This window comes from Hyperoodon ampullatus (genome assembly GCF_949752795.1).
Source record: "Hyperoodon ampullatus genome assembly, chromosome: 7".
Lineage (NCBI taxonomy): Eukaryota > Metazoa > Chordata > Mammalia > Artiodactyla > Ziphiidae > Hyperoodon > Hyperoodon ampullatus.
The window spans coordinates 65,584,437-65,606,451 of record NC_136920.1 but is presented as its reverse complement, the minus strand read 5'-3'; the positions used below and the strand labels follow the sequence as shown (position 1 = coordinate 65,606,451).

The 22,015-nt window shown below is 45.0% G+C and overlaps 1 protein-coding gene across 1 annotated transcript; it reads right to left on the bottom strand.

The window, feature by feature from the left end:
* Nucleotides 1–13,620: 13,620 nt before the first annotated feature.
* Nucleotides 13,621–14,545, bottom strand: ADM (adrenomedullin; the record flags this gene model as incomplete). The annotated part of the gene is made up of 3 exons (XM_079707922.1): nucleotides 13,621–13,939; nucleotides 14,146–14,295; nucleotides 14,448–14,545. 3 exons carry the CDS (start codon nucleotides 14,543–14,545, stop codon nucleotides 13,621–13,623), a joined length of 567 nt encoding a protein of 188 aa, XP_079564048.1.
* Between the last annotated feature and the right edge of the window lie 7,470 nt (nucleotides 14,546–22,015).

The following is a 22,015-nucleotide window of genomic DNA, read 5'->3' as shown; positions in this document are numbered from 1 at the left end:
CACAGTGATAAAGTAGAGAAGGATGCCTGTGTCAAGCAGTCCCCAGTTACCAGAACTTGCAAAGAGATCAACAGGGACCGTATAGATGAAACTATTTCCCATTATCTACTCGTCATGTTTAACAAGGCAGTTTACTCTGAAAGTTTTTGAAAGACTTCCCAGCTTTTCATAAAAGTTGGCTGATTCGATGTTGACAATTTGTCTTTCATTTAATAGAAAATTGGTGAGGGAAATTTGGGAAGGATGCTTATTTTGGGAAAAAATAATTTGGATTTTTTTTTAATGCTCAAGGTCAAGAAGGGCTAGGAGAGCAAATGTGGTATAAATTAGGGAAGTTTATCTGATGGTTGTCCACAGTGGCACAGATGATGGAGTTACTGCCTGGAAATGCTTGCATTTCCCATTGAAACATAGTTTGGGAAAGAAACTTTGACGTTTTAGAAAAACTAATAAAGTTAAGATAGAATTGGAACGTTACATGTTAAAAACCATGAGATGGAGACATTCAGGGGAAACATCCAAGTTTGTTAACTGAGATGCCAGTGAAAACTCTTTGTAAACTGAAACTCTACTGTCTCTCAAAGAGAAAAACCATATACCTGGATAAGTTATAAATAACCTGCCTGGTCCTTGCTCCTTCTCTCTGAAGAGGAGGTAACTCAAACCCCACTGTAGGTAGGTAGGTAGGTATGTGCCTGGTCAGGGAGATTTAAGGAGCATCACTTCCATGTTGGGTTATTTCAGTGTCAAATCACCTGATCCACTACTACCCTGCTAATCCAAGCCAACATCACCTCTCATCCAGATCAGTGCAGTCACCGTGTATCCAGTGCCTGGAACAAGGATGAGCATAGAGTTAGGAGCTTAATAAAATATTGTTGATTGATTGAATGAATGAGTTCCTGCTTGCCCTGAATTAGTGTCCCAGTCCTGGTTCCCTGACCCTTGATGTGTGCCTGGTACTGAGACCCAGCCATGATACCCTACCTCTAGGACTATATCTCTGCCCTGTTCTCTCCAGTCCCTTTGACAGCAGTGTGTTAGTTTACTCAGGCTGCCATAACGAAATGCCATATATTGAGTGGCTTAAACAACAGAATTTTTTTTTCTACAGTTCTGGAAGCTAGAAGTCCAAGATCAAAGTGCCAAAGGTTTGGTTTCTTCTGAGGCCTTTCTCTTGCCTTGGAGATGGCCACTTTCTCTTTCTGTCCCCACACGGTCATCCCTCAGTCCCCATGTTATCTCTGTCCTAATCTCCTCTTCTTACGAGGACACAAGTCAGATTGGATTAGAACCCACACATAAGACCTCAGTTTACCTTAATAAGTCTTCTTTAAAGGACTTATCTCCAAACACAGTCACATTCTGAGGTTCTGAGGGTTAGGACACCAGCTATGAATTTGGGGAGGAGAGACACTATCCAGCCTATAACAAGCTGTCACAAGCAGAGTCCTCTCTCTGCCTCCTACAGCTGGACTTCCCTGGGGCCTGCCTGTAGTTTGCTCCTAGGATGCCCATTGCTGTGCTCTCTGACCTTTTCTTTTTTAATTTATTATTTTTGGGGCTGCATTTGGTCTTAGTTGTGGCACGTGGGCTCTCTAGTTGTGGCATGTGGGCTCAGTAGTTGTGGCACGGGCTTAGTTGACTCACGGCACGTGGGATCTTAGTTCCCCAGCCAGGGGTCCAACCTGCGTCCCCTGCATTGGAAGGCGGATTCTTTACCACTGGGCCACCAGGAAAGTCCCCTCTCTGCCATTCTTGATGCCCTGGTGCTTCCTGCTGTTCCTCTTTGCCACCAACGCCTTACAGCACAACCACCTGTTGTCTCTTACGGCACCCTGGGCTGGCCTTCCTCCCATCACCTGCAGCTGATCTTCTCTCCAAACACTTGCCCCTCCTGGCTGCAATTAACCCTTCTATTTCTGGCTGTGTTAATGGGTACAACCCTAAATCTAAAACTACTGTTAGAGGTGGGATAGGGAGGGTGGGAGGGAGACACAAGAGGGAGAGGATATGCGGATATATGTATACGTATAGCTGATTCACTTTGTTATACAGCAGAAACTAGCACCACTGTAAAGTAATTATACTCCAATAAAGATGTTAATTAATAAATAAATAAAAGTACTGTTAAAAAACAAAATTCAACTGAGTAAATTTGAAGAACTAATTGGTTCTGTTCATCGATTCATGAACGGGGCAGCATCCCACCTAGCAACTAGAAGGATGCCCCGAGGGGTTGTATAAAATGGAAGGTTTCTATAGGAAGAAGGATAGGGTGAGGGAACTATTAGCAAAAGAAAAGAAAGGATTACTTTTAGGCCAGGACATCTTTTGGGGTGGGGGGAGGGAATGGCAAGGGTTTTATCACACACATCCCCTCTGGGGGATGGAGAGGGCCTAGTGACAGATTACCTCATAGGTGCTGACCCAAAAATTCCAGCCTGGTTGATTAAGATTACATTTCTGGGGAAGGTCGAAACTGCAATTAGGTCAGGTAATAAGTCTAGGTTTGCTATCATGGGCTTTAGCACAGGTGATGCCATTTGGGGCCAGTAGCTTTTTCTTTAGCACTACATACAAACATAAACTAACTCTTGGTCTCAGTCTGTTATGATCACTGGGGTGCATTTTTGAAATAGCTGAAGAGTGATAACGTCTGGGCTGAACAAAGTTAAGTGGCCTCACAAAGATAAAATTTTACTCACAAACACACAATGACATTATGGCCCACCCACAAGAGAATCTAGTTCAATTGGTTTGGGATGTGGCCCAGTGTCAGTACTTTTTTAAAAGCTCCCCCAAGTGGTTTTAACAGACAGAAAAGGTTAAGGATGACTGCTCTAACTAGCAGAACAAACCCATCAAATTGAGACCAAAAACTAGGCTAGAACACAAGAGTACAACTAGGCTGGGAAATCCTGACCCATTTGTGACTTGTGAATGTCCTGCAGGGTCCAGTCCCGCGCAAATACAGAGGTTGGTGGCCCTCCCTCCAGCTCACCACTCCTTTGGTGTAAAGTGCCCTGCCCTTTGATCTAAGAAGTTGGAGGTGGCTTATTAGTGTCCTCTGCCACTCAGAGCAATCTGGATGGGGCTCAAAAATTACTCTGGACACAGACAAGTGTCATTTCTGCTGGACTCTCTGGCTGTTGGTGATGAAAGACCCTTGGCAGTGGTGAGAAGAACAGCTAACATGGCCCTTCGACTCAGCAACCATGGGACTCACTCAAATGGCAGATGGGCTCCAGGCATTGATCAGTCTCCAAAGGCTTCCTGAGGCCAATCTGCAGTCTCTCCATGATGCTGTCCTCCGCTTGGTGGGACTCTTCCCCCAGCCCTCCCTCCAACCTCCTAAGTCCTTGCTCTCCCCCAGCCCAGAGAATGCTGGGGTGAAGGGGCTTAGTCAGGTTCTCCTTCTAGACTCTTTCCAACATGTTTAGGGCAAAGTCAATCCCTCATGCTTCCGGGCCTTCCCTTTTGATTCTCAAGGGCCTTTTCTTCTCTCTATAAAACCTGGTACTCTGCAAATAAAAGGCTTTGGCTTTCAAAACTATTGTTTTTGACGTGGGCTTCAAGAGGCTATTTTAAAAGTCAGAAAACTGAACATTGACTGCTTTGTTCTGACTCTTTCTTTCTCTTCACATTCCGGTTTTACCAATCCTAATTCTCCTTGAGCAATGCCTCTGATTTACTAGGGGAAAGGTCAAGTGGAAAAAGTGTAGCAAAGAAAAGCACAAAGATTAACTTTTCAAGATACTCTCTCTGTGTAAGAAATACTGTGACATTGGTCACTCCAGTCCCCCACCCTGACCCCACCCTGACAAGTGAGCAGGTCAGGATGTTCTGGCTGACTCTACACAGGGAGAGTGAAGTGGAGAATCAAGATTTATCTTGATAATAAAAGTTCTAAGTGACAATTATTAAAACCTTGTTTTCTTCAACAAGTCAATGGCATGAAAATAAAAGGGGGGCGGATTGCTCTAGATTAAAAGAAAACTTAGATATACAACAATCTTATTTGGAGTCTGTTTTGAACTAACCACTGTTGAAAGACATTTCCAAGACAATAAGGCAAATTTGATTATGGACTGGGTATGAGAGGATACGACAAAATTATTGTTAACGTTAAGTGTAACAATAGCTTTGGTTATGTAAGAAAACATTCTTTTTTCATTCCTTTTTTCTTAACAGATGCATACTGAATTGTGTGTGAGTGAAATGATATGATGTCTGGGGAAAAGAAGAGAAAAAGGAAGGAAGGAAGGAAGAAGGAAGGAAGGAAGGGAGGGAGGGAGGGAGGGAAGGAGGGAGAGGAATAAAGGGCAGGGAAAACTAAACACTCTGGAAAGAAACAAACAGAAAAGAAAAAGGGATAGATGAATTAAGTGTGAGAAAATCTTGATAATTGTTGATTTTAACAATAGGTATATGGGAGTTCATTATGTTATTATCTCTAATTTTTGTGTAAATTTGAAAAGTTTTATATTAATTTGTAGAATTGTTAACCTGGTACAGGAAAAGACAGGCTGAGAATGGAAGAGGATAAAAGGGCCAGAAACAAATTCAAATATTTAGTGTTTAAGATTTATTGCAGGGGGGAGGGATAAACTGGGAGATTAGAATTGACATATACACACTACTATATATAAAATAGATAACTAATAAGAACCTACTGTACAGCAAAGGGAACTCTACTCAATACTCTGTAATGACCTCTATGGGAATAGAATCTAAAAAAGAGTGGATATATGTATATGTATAATTGATTCACTTTTCTGTACAGCAGAAACTAACACAACATTGTAAATCCACTATACCCCAATAAAAATTAATTTAAAAATAAAAAAATAAAAGAAATTTTTAAAAAGATTTATTGTATTACTGATTTGCAGGCAGATGAATTCTTTTTTTTTTCTAAAGTTTTTATTGTTGTTGTTTTGTTTTGTTTATTTGGCTGCACCAGGTCTTAGTTGCAACACACGGGATCTTAAGTTGTGGCATGCAGGATCTAGTTCCCTGACCAGGGATGCAACCCGGGTCCCCTGCATTGGGAGCAAGGAGTCTTAACCACTGGACAGCGAGGGAATGAATTCTTTCTTCAAATAAACTCTGACATGGGACCCCAACATATAAAACAAAAAAGAGTAGAACTGCTCCACCTGAGGCTAGAGAGTCTACTTTTTCTTCCTCCTTGTCTCCCCAGGAATCTGCAGAAGTAACTCAGGGAATCCCTGTGGCTCTATAGGACACAGTTTGAAAACCTCTGTAGTATATGATGAAGGAAACCTCCGAAGTACTGCAGAAAATGCGTGTTACTTAGTATATGTGTTAGACAACTGCTAACTATTTGGGAGAAAAATATAAAGTTAAATCTCTACTTCACATCATATACCAAAATAAATTCCAGTTGCATTAAAATGTTTAAAGTACAAAATGAAATCAGAAGAGTAATAGAAAAATTGATGAATATTCTAAAATATTAAGACAGAGAAGGACTTCCTAAGCAAGCCAACAAAGGCAGAAAAATTAGTATCTTTGATTATATAAATATCTAAAGTTTTATAGGGCAAAAAATAAATCACACTTCACAAAAAGGAAAAAAAGGAATGTGTGTATGTGACAAAACTTTAATATTCTTAATCATTAAGTAGAATTTCAAGTCAATAAAAAAAGACAAACACTCCAATAGAATAAAAGGATCAACAACAATAAAACAATATATATGAGGACATATAAATTATCATAAAGATATGAGAAATATTTCATCTACTATTGATCAAAGAAATATTATAAGTTGAAGTAATAATGAGAATAGTTGATAATGACTCCTATTTCTGGTGATAATTGCAGACTAGATAAGCTGAAAATTCAGCTACTATAAAGCATCTAGAATGCTAAGCAAAGTATACTTAACATCCTTTTAAATGGATAACTGAACCCCCGTGAAAATACAGAAAATCCACAGGAGACCAAACCAAAGTAACTAAAAACCAGAATGGAGAGCTTTAACTGAAAAGTAGTTTCCTGGACTTTGGGGAGGGCTTTCCTCTCCCTGGTAATAGAGAGACTTGCTTAGGGACAGAAGAAAAGGAATTGAGACACTCAGGTAAATCCAGGATCCTCCAAAGGCTACACCCCACTTCTCCAGCACAAATGCACAGGTGCATGGTTTAGAAACACTGAATCAAGAAATTAGTATTAAAAATGGTCCCAGGTTGGTAATAACTCTGGGGCAATAAGAAAAAGCAAACACAAAACTCTATGGAGCAATTCACCTCAACCCAGAATCACCATAGATTAAGTTTTAATAAGATGAGCTCAGAACCCAAAATTACAGAAATAGGAGGAAACAAATCATGATGACTAAGAGTCAGCTGATAAAGATTATAGAGTTATTAGAATGAAACTACAAACTAAATATGTTTAGAATTATTAATATATAAAATGCAGTCTAGAAACATAAGAATAGAATAAAACTTTCTAATAAGAAATATCATTTTTACCTATCAAATGACACAGTATTAAAAAAGAAGTATAGTGCTCAGTGTTTCTAAGAATATAGGAAATTGACATTTATAGACTGTTAGTAGAAGTAAAAACAGATCATTCCAGAGGTCAATTTGGCAATATGTGTCAAATATTTAACAAAAAAGTACATACTTATTGGCTCAATAAGTTTACTTGTTTTTTTAATTGAAATATAGTTGACTTACAATACTATATTAGTTTCAGGTGTACAAATAGTGATTTTTATAGATCATGCACCACGCAAAGTTATCACAATATTATTGACTATATTCCCTGTGTTGTGCATTATATCTCTGTGATTTATTTTATAACTAGTAGTTTGTACCTCTTAATTCCCTTCACCTATTTTACCCATCTCCCCATCTCCCTCCCCTCTGGAAACCACTAGTTTGTTCTCTGTATCTGTCTGTTTCGATTTTGTTATATTTATTTGTTTGTTTTGTTTTTTAGATTCTACCTGTAAGTAAAAACATACAGTATTTGTCTTTCTCTGTCTGATTTATTTTACTTAGCATAATACCCTCTAGGTCCATCCATGTTGTTGCAAAAGGCAAGATTTCATTCTTATTTGTGGCTGAATAATATTCCATTGTATATATATTCCATTGCATATACAATGGAATATTGTGATGGGGTATATATATATATATATAAAATCTCACATCTTCCTTACCCATTCAACTGTATGGACACTTAGATTTCTTCCATATCTTGGCTATTGTAAATAATGCTGCAATGAACATAGGGGTGCATATATCTTTTCAAATTAGTGCTTTTGTTTTCTTCAAATAAATACCCAGGAGTGGAATTGTTGAATTGTCTGGTAGCTCCATTTTAATGTTTTTGAGGAACTTCCATACTGTTTTCCATAGTGGCTGTACCAATTTACATTCCCACCAACAGTGAAAAGGATTCCCTTTTCTCTACATCGTCTCCAACACTTATTTCTTGTCTTTTTGATGATAGCCATTCTGACCTATGTGAGGTGATATCTCATTGTGGTTTTGATTTTCATTTCCCTGATGATGAGTGCTGTTGAGTATCTTTTCAATGCGCTTAGTGGCCATCTTTGGAAATGATATCTTCTTTGGAAAAATACCTATTCAGGTCCTCTGCTATTTTTTTAATCAGACTGTTTTTTTTGATATTGAGTTGTATGAGTTCTTCATATATTTTGGATATTAACCCTTTATCAGATGTATAATTTGCAAATATCTTCTCCCATTCAGTAGGCTGCCTTTTTTTATGTTGATCGTTTCCTTTGCTGTCCAAAAGCTTTTTAGTTTGATGTGGTCCCACTTGTTTATTTTTGCTTTTGCTGCCCTTGCCTGAGGAGACAGATCCAAAAAACTTTTGCTAAGACCAACATCAAAGAACACCCTGCCTATGTTTTCTTCTAGAAGTTTTATGGTTTCAGAGCTTACATTTAAGTCTTTAATACATTTTGAGTTTATTTTTGCATGTGGAGTGAGAAAATGGTCTCAATAATTTTACTTCTAAGAATTTATCTTTAAAACAATTCATAAAATTACCCTAAGATGTATACACAGGGATGTTTATTCAGGAATTTTTCATGGCAAAATTGTAGGGGGTGGGGAGAAGATTAATGTCCAATAACAGAGGAATGGTTAAACAAATTAGGATAATTTCATATGATGAAATATCATGCAGATAATAAAAATGATATTGTACAGATTTATTTACTGGCATGAAAACATGCCACGAATATACTGATGAGTAAAAAAAAAAAAAAATCAGGTTAGAGACCAACCTGATCCCACTTTTTAAAATTTGTGTGGCCCATTAGGGAAAGTCCAAATGACCAGTAAATAAATGAAGATGTGCTAAAATTCAGTAGTAATCAGTAATGGAAGTTAAAACAATAGTGCCATATTACTTTATACCCTTTAGGATGGCAAACATGAATCCATACAGAGGTCGGCAAGGACACAGGGAGATGGGGAACTCTCATGCACTGCTGGTGGGAATATACACTAGTACAGGCATTCTGGAGACTAATCTCACAAAACTTAGCATTGTCTGTAGAAGCTTTTGGATGCCATTTCTGGATATATAACCTCAAGAAATTCTCATTCAGATCCACAAGAGAACATGAAACAGGATGTTCATCTATACATTATTCGTGGCAAATAGGTGCTGGAGGCCAACCAAGTGTCCCTCATTAAGAGACAAGAGAAGCTAAATGTGGTAGATGCATTATTACTCCATAATGTGCAGCTATGAGAAGAAACAATCTACTTGGATAATTATTTTTTTAAGTGTTCAGTGAGAAAAGTAGGAAAAATTTTAACACAATATATTTGTATGTTAAAAACACATAGTCACAAAACAACAAAACAGATTTTACAGGATTATATACATGTAATAAGTACAGATATCAAACAGGTTAAAGACAGTTCCTATGGAGGAGATGGGAAGGGGAATGGGAATTAAAGGAGAAAAAATAAAGTAAGTAAAACAAGAGAGAAGGCTTGCACAGACCAATAATAACAACTTAAACTGAGAAGTATGCTTAATTCAGCTCTCTGCAGTTGAGTTCAATTTTTTAAAGTGTGTATGTATAATATGTAAAAATGTCTAAAAAGGTAAACTCTAAAATAATGGTTAGTTGTCTCTCTGGGAGTGGTATAAAAGGAAAATCTTTTCTTTTTTTCTACACTGGATAAATATTGTATAATAAGTAAAATGCATTTATTAAGTCTCAAAAACTCATCTTAACACTCAGAACTACCTTCCTGCTTTTGGATAAAGTACAATAACCTACTAAATTCAGCTGCCTGTGTGGTCACAGTCATTTTATTATTTTTCCAGAATTTTCCAAAATAACTCTGAAACAAGACCAGTGGGACCACCAAATAGCTATCTAGCCTCACCCTTCTTCCCATGCAAATGAAGACCAAACCTCCAATCGGGCTTTGGCATAAACCTCTGTGGAAGCCAGGATAACAAGGCCCTCGGAGTCCCCACTGGGGAAAGGAGGGGCAGCACTCATAACTCTGTCAGCTCATGTAGCCTCTGAAAAGATGGCTTGGGCAGCAGTTGACAAAGACAAAGTTTCCACCTAAGGGTGGAAACTCTATTTGCAGCTTTATAGACACAGGTGTCCTTCCAGGCGACTCAAGACCTGCAGTGTGGGACTGGGTTTGGCCAGGAATAGCTCAGAAGGCCTACCCCTCAGAAGCCAGCTTTTGAGGCCTTCAGGTGTATGTTCTAACTATATTTGGCAACAAAAACCAAAGAGGTCAGTGGCTTAGCTCAGGGAGAAAAAAAGACTATTTCTGATTATAATCCCCACTTCAAACCAGGTCCAAGAATTTAAAAACTCACTCCATTTATTTATTTTGCACTCACTAAGCATACTGCTGAAGCAGTTCTGGTTTCCAGTCCTACCAGTCTCGTGTAAATCCTTCAGAACCACAGGTGTAAATCACCTACCCAAGCCATCCTCATATTAGAGGATATCTGGGGACATCTGGCTTGAGAATCCAAATGTTAAAATTATTCCATCTTACTCTCTGTGTCTTCATAGCATCAAAATAGCCTGTGCCACTTGAGTGCAAATCCAGACTCCAGCCCTGATTACTCACTGTGTGACCTTGGCTAAGTTACTTGATGTCTCTGAGGTTCAATTTCTTTATCCACAGACAGAACAGAGATAATAACACCTACTCCACAAGGCTGCTGTAAGAATTAAATGAGCTAAGCTATATAAAGTGGCTAGGAGAATGTCTAATACAAAGAAGGTGCTAAAAAAAAGAAGCCGTTTCCATTCCTCCCCATCACTCCCTTCCACGCTTAGCTGTTCAGCCAAGGTGTGGGCATTTCAAGAAGTTGCTTGGTACGTTGTGTTTGATTACAAATGGATGGTACCATTCCCACAGCCAGCAACAGTAGCTAAAGATAAAAGCTGCGACTACTCCTCAGCCGTCGACAGGTCGGATCAGCCACAAATGACTCACCACTGTTGATAAATGATGTGTTCTTGGCATCAAGAGACCTTATCCTGACAGGCTTTGACACCTTATGAAAAAGAAACCAGAAGGAAGGTTGAATGGCTCACAGAGAAGGTCCTCAGGGTTTGATGGTGACCTTCAGTCGATTCTGAACTTGTACCAGACTGGTGTTAGAAGGGTCTCCTGTGTCTTCAGACATGTCTCCAATCACAGAGTTTTTAGTTGGGAAGGACTCCAGCTGAGCAGCTGCCTCTTCATCTCAGAGCTGAACCATCTCCTTCACTTGCCTTAGATTCCCTGAAGGGAGTCATAAGACTCCCTGGGCAGAAGGCAAATGCCTGTTCCCTGCTCGGAATAGCCCTAAGCTAGTGCCCAACCTGACTTTGGCAGCTTTGTCTGCTGGTTGAAACTCTGCCAGGGTGAGGTTTGGCTGAAGGGCTCTGTGGCTATTGGACAAACCTTGGCTCAAGGAAAAGGGTGAGTATTTAATCCCAAGCAACTGTCTGCAAGGCTGAAGTGTTTGCAGCTCTCTGGTTTTTGTAGCCCCTTCAGACCACCCAGAACCACTCACGGGCATGGGAATTCCAAAACTGGATTTTTTAGTCACTCTTTCATTCTTACATCCCCTGTACCTTGCTCAGTGCCTGGCACAGAGCTCCCGCTAAGTGAATATTTACTAGAAGGACCTTAAGGAAAGCATGGTCTTTTGCTACTTTTGTAACCCCTTGAATTCTGATGAACCTCACTAAATTGTTAAGATCAAATAGGACAATGAACTGTAGAAAACTGACACTGTCAATAGCCAGGTGCTCAAAACTGAGGCCTCAGATGGTCTTAAGGAAATTTCATATACTAGGATCTACTTTCTTTGAAACTGAAACTGCTTCAGGAGCAGGTTTTCTCTGGACCCCAGACCTATGACCCCTTTCAGTGTCATGGAGGCTTTTTCTGAAAGGAACTATTCTAGGCCCTCAGAAGGGACCTTGTGGAATGCGATTGATCCAAAAGTCCCAGGAGAAGGTCGGCTGCCCTGGAAACATTTCCATTATCCAAACTCACCCTCAGATTTTCTTCACCAGGAAGGTTTCTAAGATCACCTAGAAGCACCAACATTTCAGTCATGCTTTGAAGTGTAAAGGCCAGGGAGTCTTTCTGGAAAGGACAAGCAGTAGCACTCCATCCTGGGTCTTCAGGATACTGGTTGAGACAAATAGGGTAGAGACATCAATAGCAGGGTGCCTTCCCTTATCCTCTTCTTCTGTCCTAACTGTTTCCACGTCCCCTGCCCTTCTAGTCACTCACTGGGGCTTAGTGTCTGGCTTCTATCACCAGAACTGGGGGTCAACGGTCTAAGATGATAAGGTATAAATTTAAGCAAAAGGGAGGAAGGAAGAAAGAAGGGAGAGAAAGGAAGACTGGAGAGAAATGGAGAAAAAAATGAAAAAGGCTTGGGAAGGAGGAAGGAAGAGGAGAGCGGCAAGGGGAGGCGGAACAATGAAGGTCTCAGGCCGTCGCAGGCGCACGGTTCCGGCGGCACGTCCGTCCAGCCCGCCTCCCGTCAGCAGCTGCACGCTGCGCCCCGTGTGGGCGCTGAGTCACGGTCCCAGAACAGGGAGCCGCCGTGCAGGTCTAGGGGGGGCCGGCCCTGGTTGGCATCTGCAAACTGTTTTTTTCTTTCCTCTTTCATTAAGGCTGTGTGCTGACTCCCACGTAGGAGGACTTATTAAACCGCACGTACTGCCTGAAGGCTCTCTGGCGCGTCGGAGGCGGCCGGCTGGGGGCGCCGCCGTATCGCTTATGAGCCAGCCCACTCTCTGGGGCACTGGGCCGGGAGAGGACTGGGGTCACTGGCCCGGCTGCGGATTTCCCGGAGGAGCTCGCACTTCTTGCTGGAGTCGCTTCTAACTTTAGCCCCGCTGCAGCAGGGGGACACTCCTCAGCTGGAAGACCTCGGAGGCCACCCCAACTCTCCGAGGTGCGCTTTTGCGCAGGGTCCCGTGAGCAACTCCACAAAATCTGGGACTCTGTTGCGTAATCGGGAGAGTCCAGGCTCGCCTCCCCACTAAGGGTTCACCCTACCACAACCGGCCCGGCCGCCACACGAGGCTGTGACCTGGAGCATCTCCTCGAAGCCCGGACCCGCACGCAAGACACGCTCTCCTCATGTCCCACCAGAGAGCGTTACTCCGACAGCTCAGCCAGCGCGGAGAGCAGCCAGCACGCGCCAGCGCAGCCGTCCTACCTTCCCACGCCAGGCGGCTGGACCCCAAAGCTCCCGGACCCCAGGGCTCCCGAGCGGACCAAGACTGGGGACACCCTCCCTCCCAAGACTCGTGACCCGAGAATGAATCAGCATTGAGACAGTTTATTGGTTTGCTACTTCGCATATCACCCATTTTATGTAAATAGATTATACAGACATGGTGTTTTCTTCTTCCACAAGAGGCAACCAGTCTCTCTTTCACGCACACACGCTCACATTCCACGCAGCACACAACGTTACACCTCTCTGAGACATTCACGTATTAAAATAGAGGGGAGGGGAACAATATAATTGCTTTAAAATGCCCTTAATACAATATATAACGTACAAAAATATCTCTATATTTGAAGTTACAAAAAAAATCTTGACACCACAAACTTAAATATTGATAATTACCTCTGTATATACAACACACATTGCACTTTTCCTCTCTAGGTTTTGGAAAGTTCAAGTAATAGTGAGGCTTGCGCCCCGGTGGGGTGACACCCCGTCAGAAATCAGTTTGTGGGCGGGCACGGCAGTGGCTCAGACCCTTGCCCCTGGGGGTCTCAGCATTTATTTCGCAGTTTCTCCTCTCCGTGAGCCTGGCAAAGGACACTCCTTTGGATTCCTCTGCACCCCCTCCCCACCCGGGGCACCCGGGCCGAATTAGGGTGAAGAGAACACTGCCTCCGAGGTGGACGGGGTCCTGCAAAGCCAGGGCTCGCCGCCGGACGGTGCCTCCCGGACTCGGTCTCTCAGGGCTGTCTCAGCCCGGGTCCCATAGGCTGAGAGGCTCGGCTAGGGGAAGTCCTCCGTCCCGGGAGGAGCCGGCGGGATGCATGTGCGACTGTTCGCTGCTGCCACAGGCGCCTAAATCCTAAGGAGGGTGGCGAACACTTGATGAGCCCGGGAGGCCGGGGCCGCGCGCGCCTGTGGCTCCTGGGAAGACAGAGTCCGTCCCAGGCCGGCCTCGGGCAGGGAGCGTCGGCGCCGGCGGCCGTAGCCCTGGGGGCTGATCTTGCTCCTGGGGGCGACGCCGTCCTTGTCCTTGTCCGTGAACTGGTAGATCTGGTGCGCCAGCTTCTGCACCGTGCACGTCCCGAAGCGACAGCCAAAGCTTCGCAGGCTCTGGAAGTTGTTCATACTCTGGCGGTAGCGCTTGACTCGGATGCGGGCGGCGTCCGGACTGCTGGAGAAGGGAAGGAAGGCCACATGAGACCCCCATCAAGCAGGTCTTTGGCCCCAGCCAGCGGGAACGGAGCCATTCTAAGACCAGAGGGAGCTGCTAACTGCTACCTCCATCTGAACTGCCATACAGCCCCGATGATCCCCAGGGCCAGGGCAACGGAGGAGAGCTCCCCTTGCCCACCCCGCGACGGCGCCCCGCATAGTTACCTTGCCTGGGGGCTGCGAGAGGCGCCCTTCACATCCTGCGGCCGAACGAGAGTCTGGGCGGGCCCTTCCTTCACGTCGGCGAGCCCTGTGGGGTAGCTGCTGGACTCGCGAAGTTCTCTTTTTCCACGACTTAGAGCCCACTTATTCCATCTAAACAACACAAATAGACTCGATTCGCAATCGTCCAGGCGAGGTCTTGGCCCATCCCTGATCCTGTTCACTTCTAACCCCTCGGGGACCAATGGTTAGTTTCCCTTGTCTTGCAGGTACCAGAACTGGGGCAGGCGCTGCCTGCGACTCACTTCTTTCGGAACTCTGCCGCCACGTCGAGCCGTGCGGTGTCCGCGCCTAGAAAGGCGAGCGAGCCCAGATACATGAGGGCGACGGGAACCAGCTTCATCCCGGCGTCGATGCGTAGACCCTGGGGAAGGAGAAAGAGGAGCCGAGCGTGAGCGCCCGGGTGTGCCGCACCGCCGGGCGGGGCACGGAGGCGGGCGCTCAACCCGCGCTCTGCCGGACTCAGACGCTTATCTCCCCGGGGCGCAGAGAGGCGCCAGCGGCATTTGCACCCGCCAGGGGGGTGACAGGCCCCACAGGGGAGGCCGCTGCCCCGCGCCAGGCTCCCAGAGGTTCCCCGTTCAACTTCTCGGATTGGCTGACGGAGCAGAGGGGACTGGGTCTCTGGAGTTCCAGCTGTGTCCACAAGCTGGGCCCGGGATGTGGGACGCACCCGGCAGAGGACCCTCCAAAGTGGATTGTACCCCTCACCCAGCGCTCCTAGTCTCCGGCCTGGGCAAGCCTCCCCACCTTTAACCCGCCCGGCCCGCGGTGCTTACCTGCTTGAGGGGGTGATCTGTCGAGATCTTTGGAGGATTAAGTCTGAGACGTCGCTCTGGCAGTGGCAAAACCCCGACGTCCAAGCTGCGGTGAGAAACCAGAGGTGGCAAGGTTCGACCCGTTCCGCCTAGTGTCACCAAGAAACCACTGAGTGGCCGGCTCTCGTTCCTCCGCTTTATAAGAGCGCAGGGGGCGGGGCCTAGGCTGCCCTCGCGCCCTCCCTTTCCTCCCTAGGGCGCGCGCTCTGCAATCGGGCGCGCGCATTGCTTGCCTGCGGGTGTGGGGTTGGGAGGTGAGGTGGGGGTCCCTCATGCTTAGAGGGCTCAGAGATGAGCTCCAGGAGATTGGTGCAGGAACTGCCTCAGCCCTGACTCACTGGGCACAGAGTTCAGACCTTAAGCCGGGACGAAGCAGAGCCGGTACAACCTCTTGGGGGTCCTTACCTAGGACTTATGCAGCCCAGAGTGTAACGTCTTCTGGCACACAACTGCAAGAGCCAGCGCGGGGTATCACGCGGATGACCCGAACTCCGGACCTCTGGAGCTGTGGCCTCGAGTGGACCGCGCCCCGTGCCGGCTCGGCGCCTGACCTGGCCGCGACCCCAGACTTCAGCAGAGCCTCAGGGGCAGAGCACAGAGCACAGCTGAGAGAAGGGGGGCTAGCCGAGACTCCGGGGTTCTGAGGATGGGCTAGTAAGATTTCGCAATAGGGGCAAGGCTGATTTGAGAATTGGGATTTAGAAGAGGGGACTTACCTGAAGTTTCAGAATTTGCATGCCTATTTGGAAATAAAGGAATAACCAAAATTAGGACGAAGAATACAGTTTCATTTTTTCCCCTTTTAATCCAATTATGCCTTATAAGGTTACAACCTGAGAGTTTGCCTGGCTGCCCTCGGAGCCTTCATTCACCCCTTGTAAACGTGAGGATGCTGCCAGGGAGCACACTAATGCTTCACGTATGTTAATCCCTTTACAGTTTACAAAGCATGGCCACATCCTGATCTCCTTTGATCTTCACACCTACCCTTGAGTTAGCCAAGGAAGGTAACATCAACTTTCTACCTGGTGAAATGAGAAAACTAAAGTTCAGAGGGGTAAGCATTTGCCCAAAGTCACACCAAAGGTGGTAAACAGTAGTGTCCTAGCTCGGCCCCGCAAGCATGCACGGCCGACTGGACTGGGGCGCCGCGTGGATTTTTCTAGGCTAGTGCCATCATCTTGTCAAGGGAGAGAGGAGAGTCCTAGCCCCCGCCCAAGGATTTATGCCTTTTCATGATGAATCACCCCCAAGCACGTTTGTCACCCGTTTATGCTCTTCCATCACTGCTTCTTGACTTCACTTTCTTACTTAACTTCGGGAGGCCAAACTAGGGAGGGAACTTAGCCCCGCGGGGCTCCCTACTTCTTGCAGGAGGGCCTCTGGTGTCCTATCACCCACTTCCCTGGATGCAGGTCCTGAAGCCGAGGGCCTAGACTGAGAGTCGGAGGGCGCGGGACCACTGGGACCCTGTGGTGCAGCTTCTACTCTCACCGTACGGCAATTCTCTTTGTGAACCTGGGCAAGTTATGCACCCCACCCTCTGGTTTCCCCATCTATAACTTGCCCCCAGCTTCCTACCTGCTCTGCCACACTGGTTCTGAGACCCAGTGCACAGGACCTTGCCTGCCCTGGGCCGCGCACTGCTGGCTCAGCCGCCTTTTCACTCCCAGGACTGACCGGTGGACATTGCACCTGGGAAGGAATGGCCGCGCCGAAGTTATTTATTCTGAGGGCTCTTCTGCGAGGGGGTCACCTGAGCGGACCTGAGTTCCAGCTGAGGGTGGGGGGTCAGATTCCTGGCTCGGGCTCGGTGTTGGGCTGGGGACGCCGAGGGTCGGAGGAGTGCAGCGCAGCGCACTGGCTGGGTTCGGGCAGCCTGTCTGGTTTCAGGGCAGTTGCCGCAGTAGACCGGGTCTGGCGGCTAGTCTGCCTGCACCGCAGACAGCAGGTATTACTGAGCGCCTGCTCTGTTTCCAGGAGCCTCCCCAGACTAACTATTCTGTTTTGCTCGCTCGTCTCCCATTTCTCAATGCTTCCTTTCAGTTCGTCCCTTACGAGTCACGCTCTTCGCAGCGACCCTGTCCAGGACCGGCTGTCTGTCAGTCTTGTCTGAGGATGCGACATACTCGTCGCCAGCTTCCAGCTGGGTCCGCGCCAAGACAGGTTTTTACTTTCATTTCCCCGGCGCGCGCCTCTGGCTGCCGGGGAGGTCAAGGACAGCTGGGCGCCGGCCCACAGCCAGGGAAGGTCCCGTGGTCTGGACTCGTTCCTTCCAGTTCCCACCAGCCCTGGGGGGTTTGGTCTGCAGAGGACTCTTCAGCTGTACCTCGTGGCCTCCCGGCTGTGTCCTTTAGGAGAGCCCTGGTTCCAGGAGAGAGGGAGGGTGGAGGGGATGGGGGAAGGGACCGGGGACGGAGCTCTTGGTGCAGACTTCGCTTTGAGCTGCTGGAGGCTTCAAAAAGCAAACCCAACCCAGAAGTGGAGACTCCGCCGGGCTCCAGTGCCTACGCCAGCAGCATAGCGGCGGTGCCAGGAATTCCCACCTGAGAGCCTTGGCACAATGCTATCAGCACAAGTGTGTCTTACAGCTCTGGCACTTAGAGGGCTGACGCTTGAGAACTCCGTCAATTCTTTAAGTCCTGTGTTGGCAGCTCAGGGTTTTGCTAGAACACCCGTATCTTCGAAAGTGTGTGTGTGTGTTTGCTTGGGTCGGCGACAAGGGCCGGAAGGTTCCCCAAAGTGTCGTGGAGTATAAGTCGAAAAAAAGATATAAAGTTTTCCAAATGTTGGCATCTATTTTTTCCCTTGGAACCTGAGGTTCGTTTACTTTAACAAAGGGGGAAATATCACTAGAATGCATTCACGGTTAAACGTCGGATATAGAAGGAAACAACTTAAGGACTTCTGCTTCTGGCGATTTGTAAACGTGGAGTTTCATCCATTCAAGTTGCAGCGATTGTAGATTCACACAGAGTACAAGGAAGGAAGGAAGGAAGTGAAGGAAGAAACATCTTTAAAATCTCACTGGCAAGACAAGTGAAAGAAGCAGAAGAAAAGAAATTTTGGTTGATGAAGATCCACTTCCTTTGTGCCCAAGAATTTTAAAAAAATAAACCCCCAAAGCACTGTAATAATTGTGTGTATTCTGACATCAATATATACAGACATACAAATATGCTGAAGCCTTGTTGTATAATGGTATCTCAACTTCTTCACATTCCAACTGAATTATTTTTAGGCCCTAAATCCAAACCTTATTCTTAGTAATGTAAGGAGTTTTAAAAAATTTTTGGTGGTGGTTTCTCAGCTAACACTGTGGACACAATCCCTAAAGCCAGTGTGACCACACTCAGGTCATGAAGAACAGAAATGAGAAACAATAAATAATATTAATAATATTTAAAAGAATAACTAAACTTGAATAGCTAAGTGCATTGCATAATTATCTCTGATGCCTCTTTTTTCAAACAGGAAATTTTACAATGCATTTATTGTTCATATGGTTCAAAATGCCTCGGCTAAGCTGAGGGCTTGTTTACCAAGTCCATTTGAAAACAAGTTTCAAGAAGCATCCGGGAGTCATAACACCAAGTGGTTTAGAGAAAGGAGCCAATCAGCTACTCAGATTTAGTCACAGGAAAAAGTAAAGCAGGATACAAAGCTCAGGGCACTTTTTTTTTTTTTGGAATCTCTGACTTCTCTAAGAAGCTAATAAGATATAGATCCTTTCCAGAAAAATGCACATGTACATAAACCAATTTAAGTATAAAATAAGCATACGATTTCAGGAGATTGACCAAGTAAAGAATGCTGACACAGAATAAAAAGCACTGTTTCTATAGCATTAATTTCTGTCTTGGAGTGGTAGAGGCAGGGAGGGCAGTTAACCTCTCTCTTTCTAGGGCATAGAATTTTCCAGAGCATCAGCACAAAGAAAAGTAATGCTTTTGCTGCCTCATTTCTGTGCTCTTGCACAAAACATATGGACAGAAATAATCAGTCCTTGTATGTGATAAAGAAGACAAACCTCCCTGAAGCTTAGGGAATATAAGTTGCTATAGGACAGATGAAAGAGAACACAGAGAAGATGGTTAACATATAGAACCTTCTTATACTAACAGCTATAACAGAATGAGGTGAAATGACTTCAAGAGAAATTTTCTACTGATGGCCCAATGAATGGCATTAATAAATGGAGTATAAAAGAGATGATTCGATCATTTGGGGTTATCCCTAGACAATGAGAATGGTGTTAATGAGAGCAACCATCATGCTACCTGCCTCCAGGTGGGGATACTGTACTATCAGATTAGAACTGTAGGAATGAGGCAATTCTAATGTATGGGCCTACATGAGTTGAATGTTCATTCATTCCTTCAACAAACATTTACCAAGCATGTATTATATGCCTAACTCTGTGCTAAATGCTGGGCATACAATAATCAACAATGCAAGCATCATTCTTGCCCTCAGTGAGCTTACAGCATGGTAGGGTAGCCAAACATAAACAAATCCTCATAGGAATAAATACACGATTACAGACTGTGGTAAGTGTTCTGAAGGAAAAGCAAGATTAGGGGGACCTAATGTTCCAAATATAAGGAAGAGCATAGGCAAATGCTTAGAGATGAGAAAGAGCTTGGAACACTAGGGAAGAAAAAAGGAGGCCAGTGTGGTTGAAATGTATTGAGCGAGGGAGAAGAGAGGCATGAAATGAGATTCAGGAGGTCATCAGGGTTAGAGTAAATAGGACCCTCTGAGATATGATGAAGATTTTGCACTTTATTCATAGCGATTTGGGAAGCTTGACAGGTTTGAAGATGGGAGAGACATGATCTGATACACATTTATTTAAAAGATCATTGTGGCCATTGAATGTGATGACTGGATTAGGGAGGAGCAAGAAGGGGAGCAGTGCAGTGGTGGTGCCCTGGAGCAGGGGTCCCCAACCCCCGGGCCACGGACCAGTACCTGTCCGTGGCCTGTTAGGAACCGGGCCACACAGCAGGAGGTGAGCAGCACGCAAGCGAGAGAACCTTCATCTGTATTTACAGCCACTCCCCATCTCTTGCTTTACTACCTGAGCTCCACCTCCTGTCAGCATTATCTTGAGTTGTGTAATTATTTCATTATATATTACAGTGTAATAATAATACTAGAAATAAAGTGCACAATAAATATAATGTACTTGACTCATCCCAAAACCATCCCCCCACCCTCGTCCGTGGAAAAATTCTCTTCCACAAAGCTGGTCCCTGGTGCCAAAAGGGTTGGGGACCGCTGCCGTGGAGAGATCGGAGAGGGCCTAGTCCTACCATAATCTCAATTAGTCCACCACACACACACACACACACACACTCCACTCTAAACTTCACCAACAGAGCTGGCTTCATGGATGTGCACCCTGTTCAGTCACACAGGACCCCACACTTTGTTTCATGCTCTGCTTGTTGCTGTTTTGAAATTCTTAATAATTTTTGAACAGAGAGGATCCTTTATTTTCATTTTGCTTTGGCCTCTGCACATAACATAGCCAGTCCCACTCACCAGATAGACATGCAATCTAAGTAAAAACAGTCTGCAACCTCTCACAGCACCTATCTATACTGCTAATGTCAGGAATACTTTACGTGAGTGTCAGGATTCAATTATTCATATAATCACACATGTGAAATCATTTGTAGGACAATTTCTATTAGCCATCTCTGAAGCCTCCTTCCTGCACCCTAAACAGACACCCAAGGTAGAAACAGTATGTTTCCTATACAGATTTACTTTGAAGACAGGGTTCATAATTCACTTACTGTCCTGAAGTTTTACCTACAGGGAAAGTCTGGGATCACCAATGAAGCAGGGAAACCAGTTAGGAAGCTCTTGCAATAGACAAGGTGGAAGGTGATAGTGGCTCAGACTAGTGGGGTGGCAGTGAGTGGGGGAGAGAAACTTACATATTTGGGAAGTAGGATCAATAGGACTGAGTGAGGAATGTGGGGCTGAGAGAGAGGCAGGTGTCAAGGGTAGCAATCGTTCAGTTTCTTACTTGGGCAACCGAGTGGATGGAGATGTGGCAATGGATCAGGGAATTATCTACCACAGCTGCTTAGTCTCCTTTGTTACTTGTTGGTAGAGACTGTTTGAAGAGGCCCCAACCCTGCCTGCAGATGTTTGGTCAAGTCGAACTCTCATATTGCCTCTTTGAACTGTAGTGGCTAACCACAGGAAGCACTTGAAATGACTGTACAGATCAACCACTTACTCCACGACAGCCAAATGTAGGAGCAGCAGGTTGATAATTCTTGCTGACTAGTAATCAGCTCCTTTTTGACTTCTAAAGCATAAAGGAAAGGCATCTGCTATGTACACACCATCATTGTATTGCATAGTCTTCCTCCCTCCCTGCCACCCTTCAGTAAAACAAATCTGAGTTTGTTTTACCCCTCACTCTTTGGTGAGAGGTGATGGTGGTTATCTCAGGGGATGGTCTGGCCTTCAGCCAACCTCAGTAATCAGGCTGCCTTGTCAGGGCTTATCAGTTTCAGCAGACTGGCAGCTGTTGGCCGAGAAGCAAAGCACAGTTCCAGTGTATGCTAAATATGTTCACATGTGTATTCAAATACATGATGCCTTTATATACATATACCTGGGGTATGTCAAAATCCCTATGCTACAAAACACCCATTTTCAAATGGTCTGGCAGCCTACCTATGACCTAACAGGTGAAACATGTCTAAATGCAAACAGCACTTGATTTGAGGCTTGAAAACAGCTAAGCTTTGATTTAAAAAAAAAAAAATTTAAACCAACACTTGTGAATGAAATAAAAACACATTTTAAAAGTAAAATGTGACATCCTACCTCATGTCATATATAAAAATCAACTCAAAATGGGTCAATGGCCTAAAACAAGAGTAAACTATGAAACTCTTAGAGGAAAACATAGGAGTAAATCTTCCCTTCCAAGGAGTGATCTTGGATTTGGCAATGGATTGCAA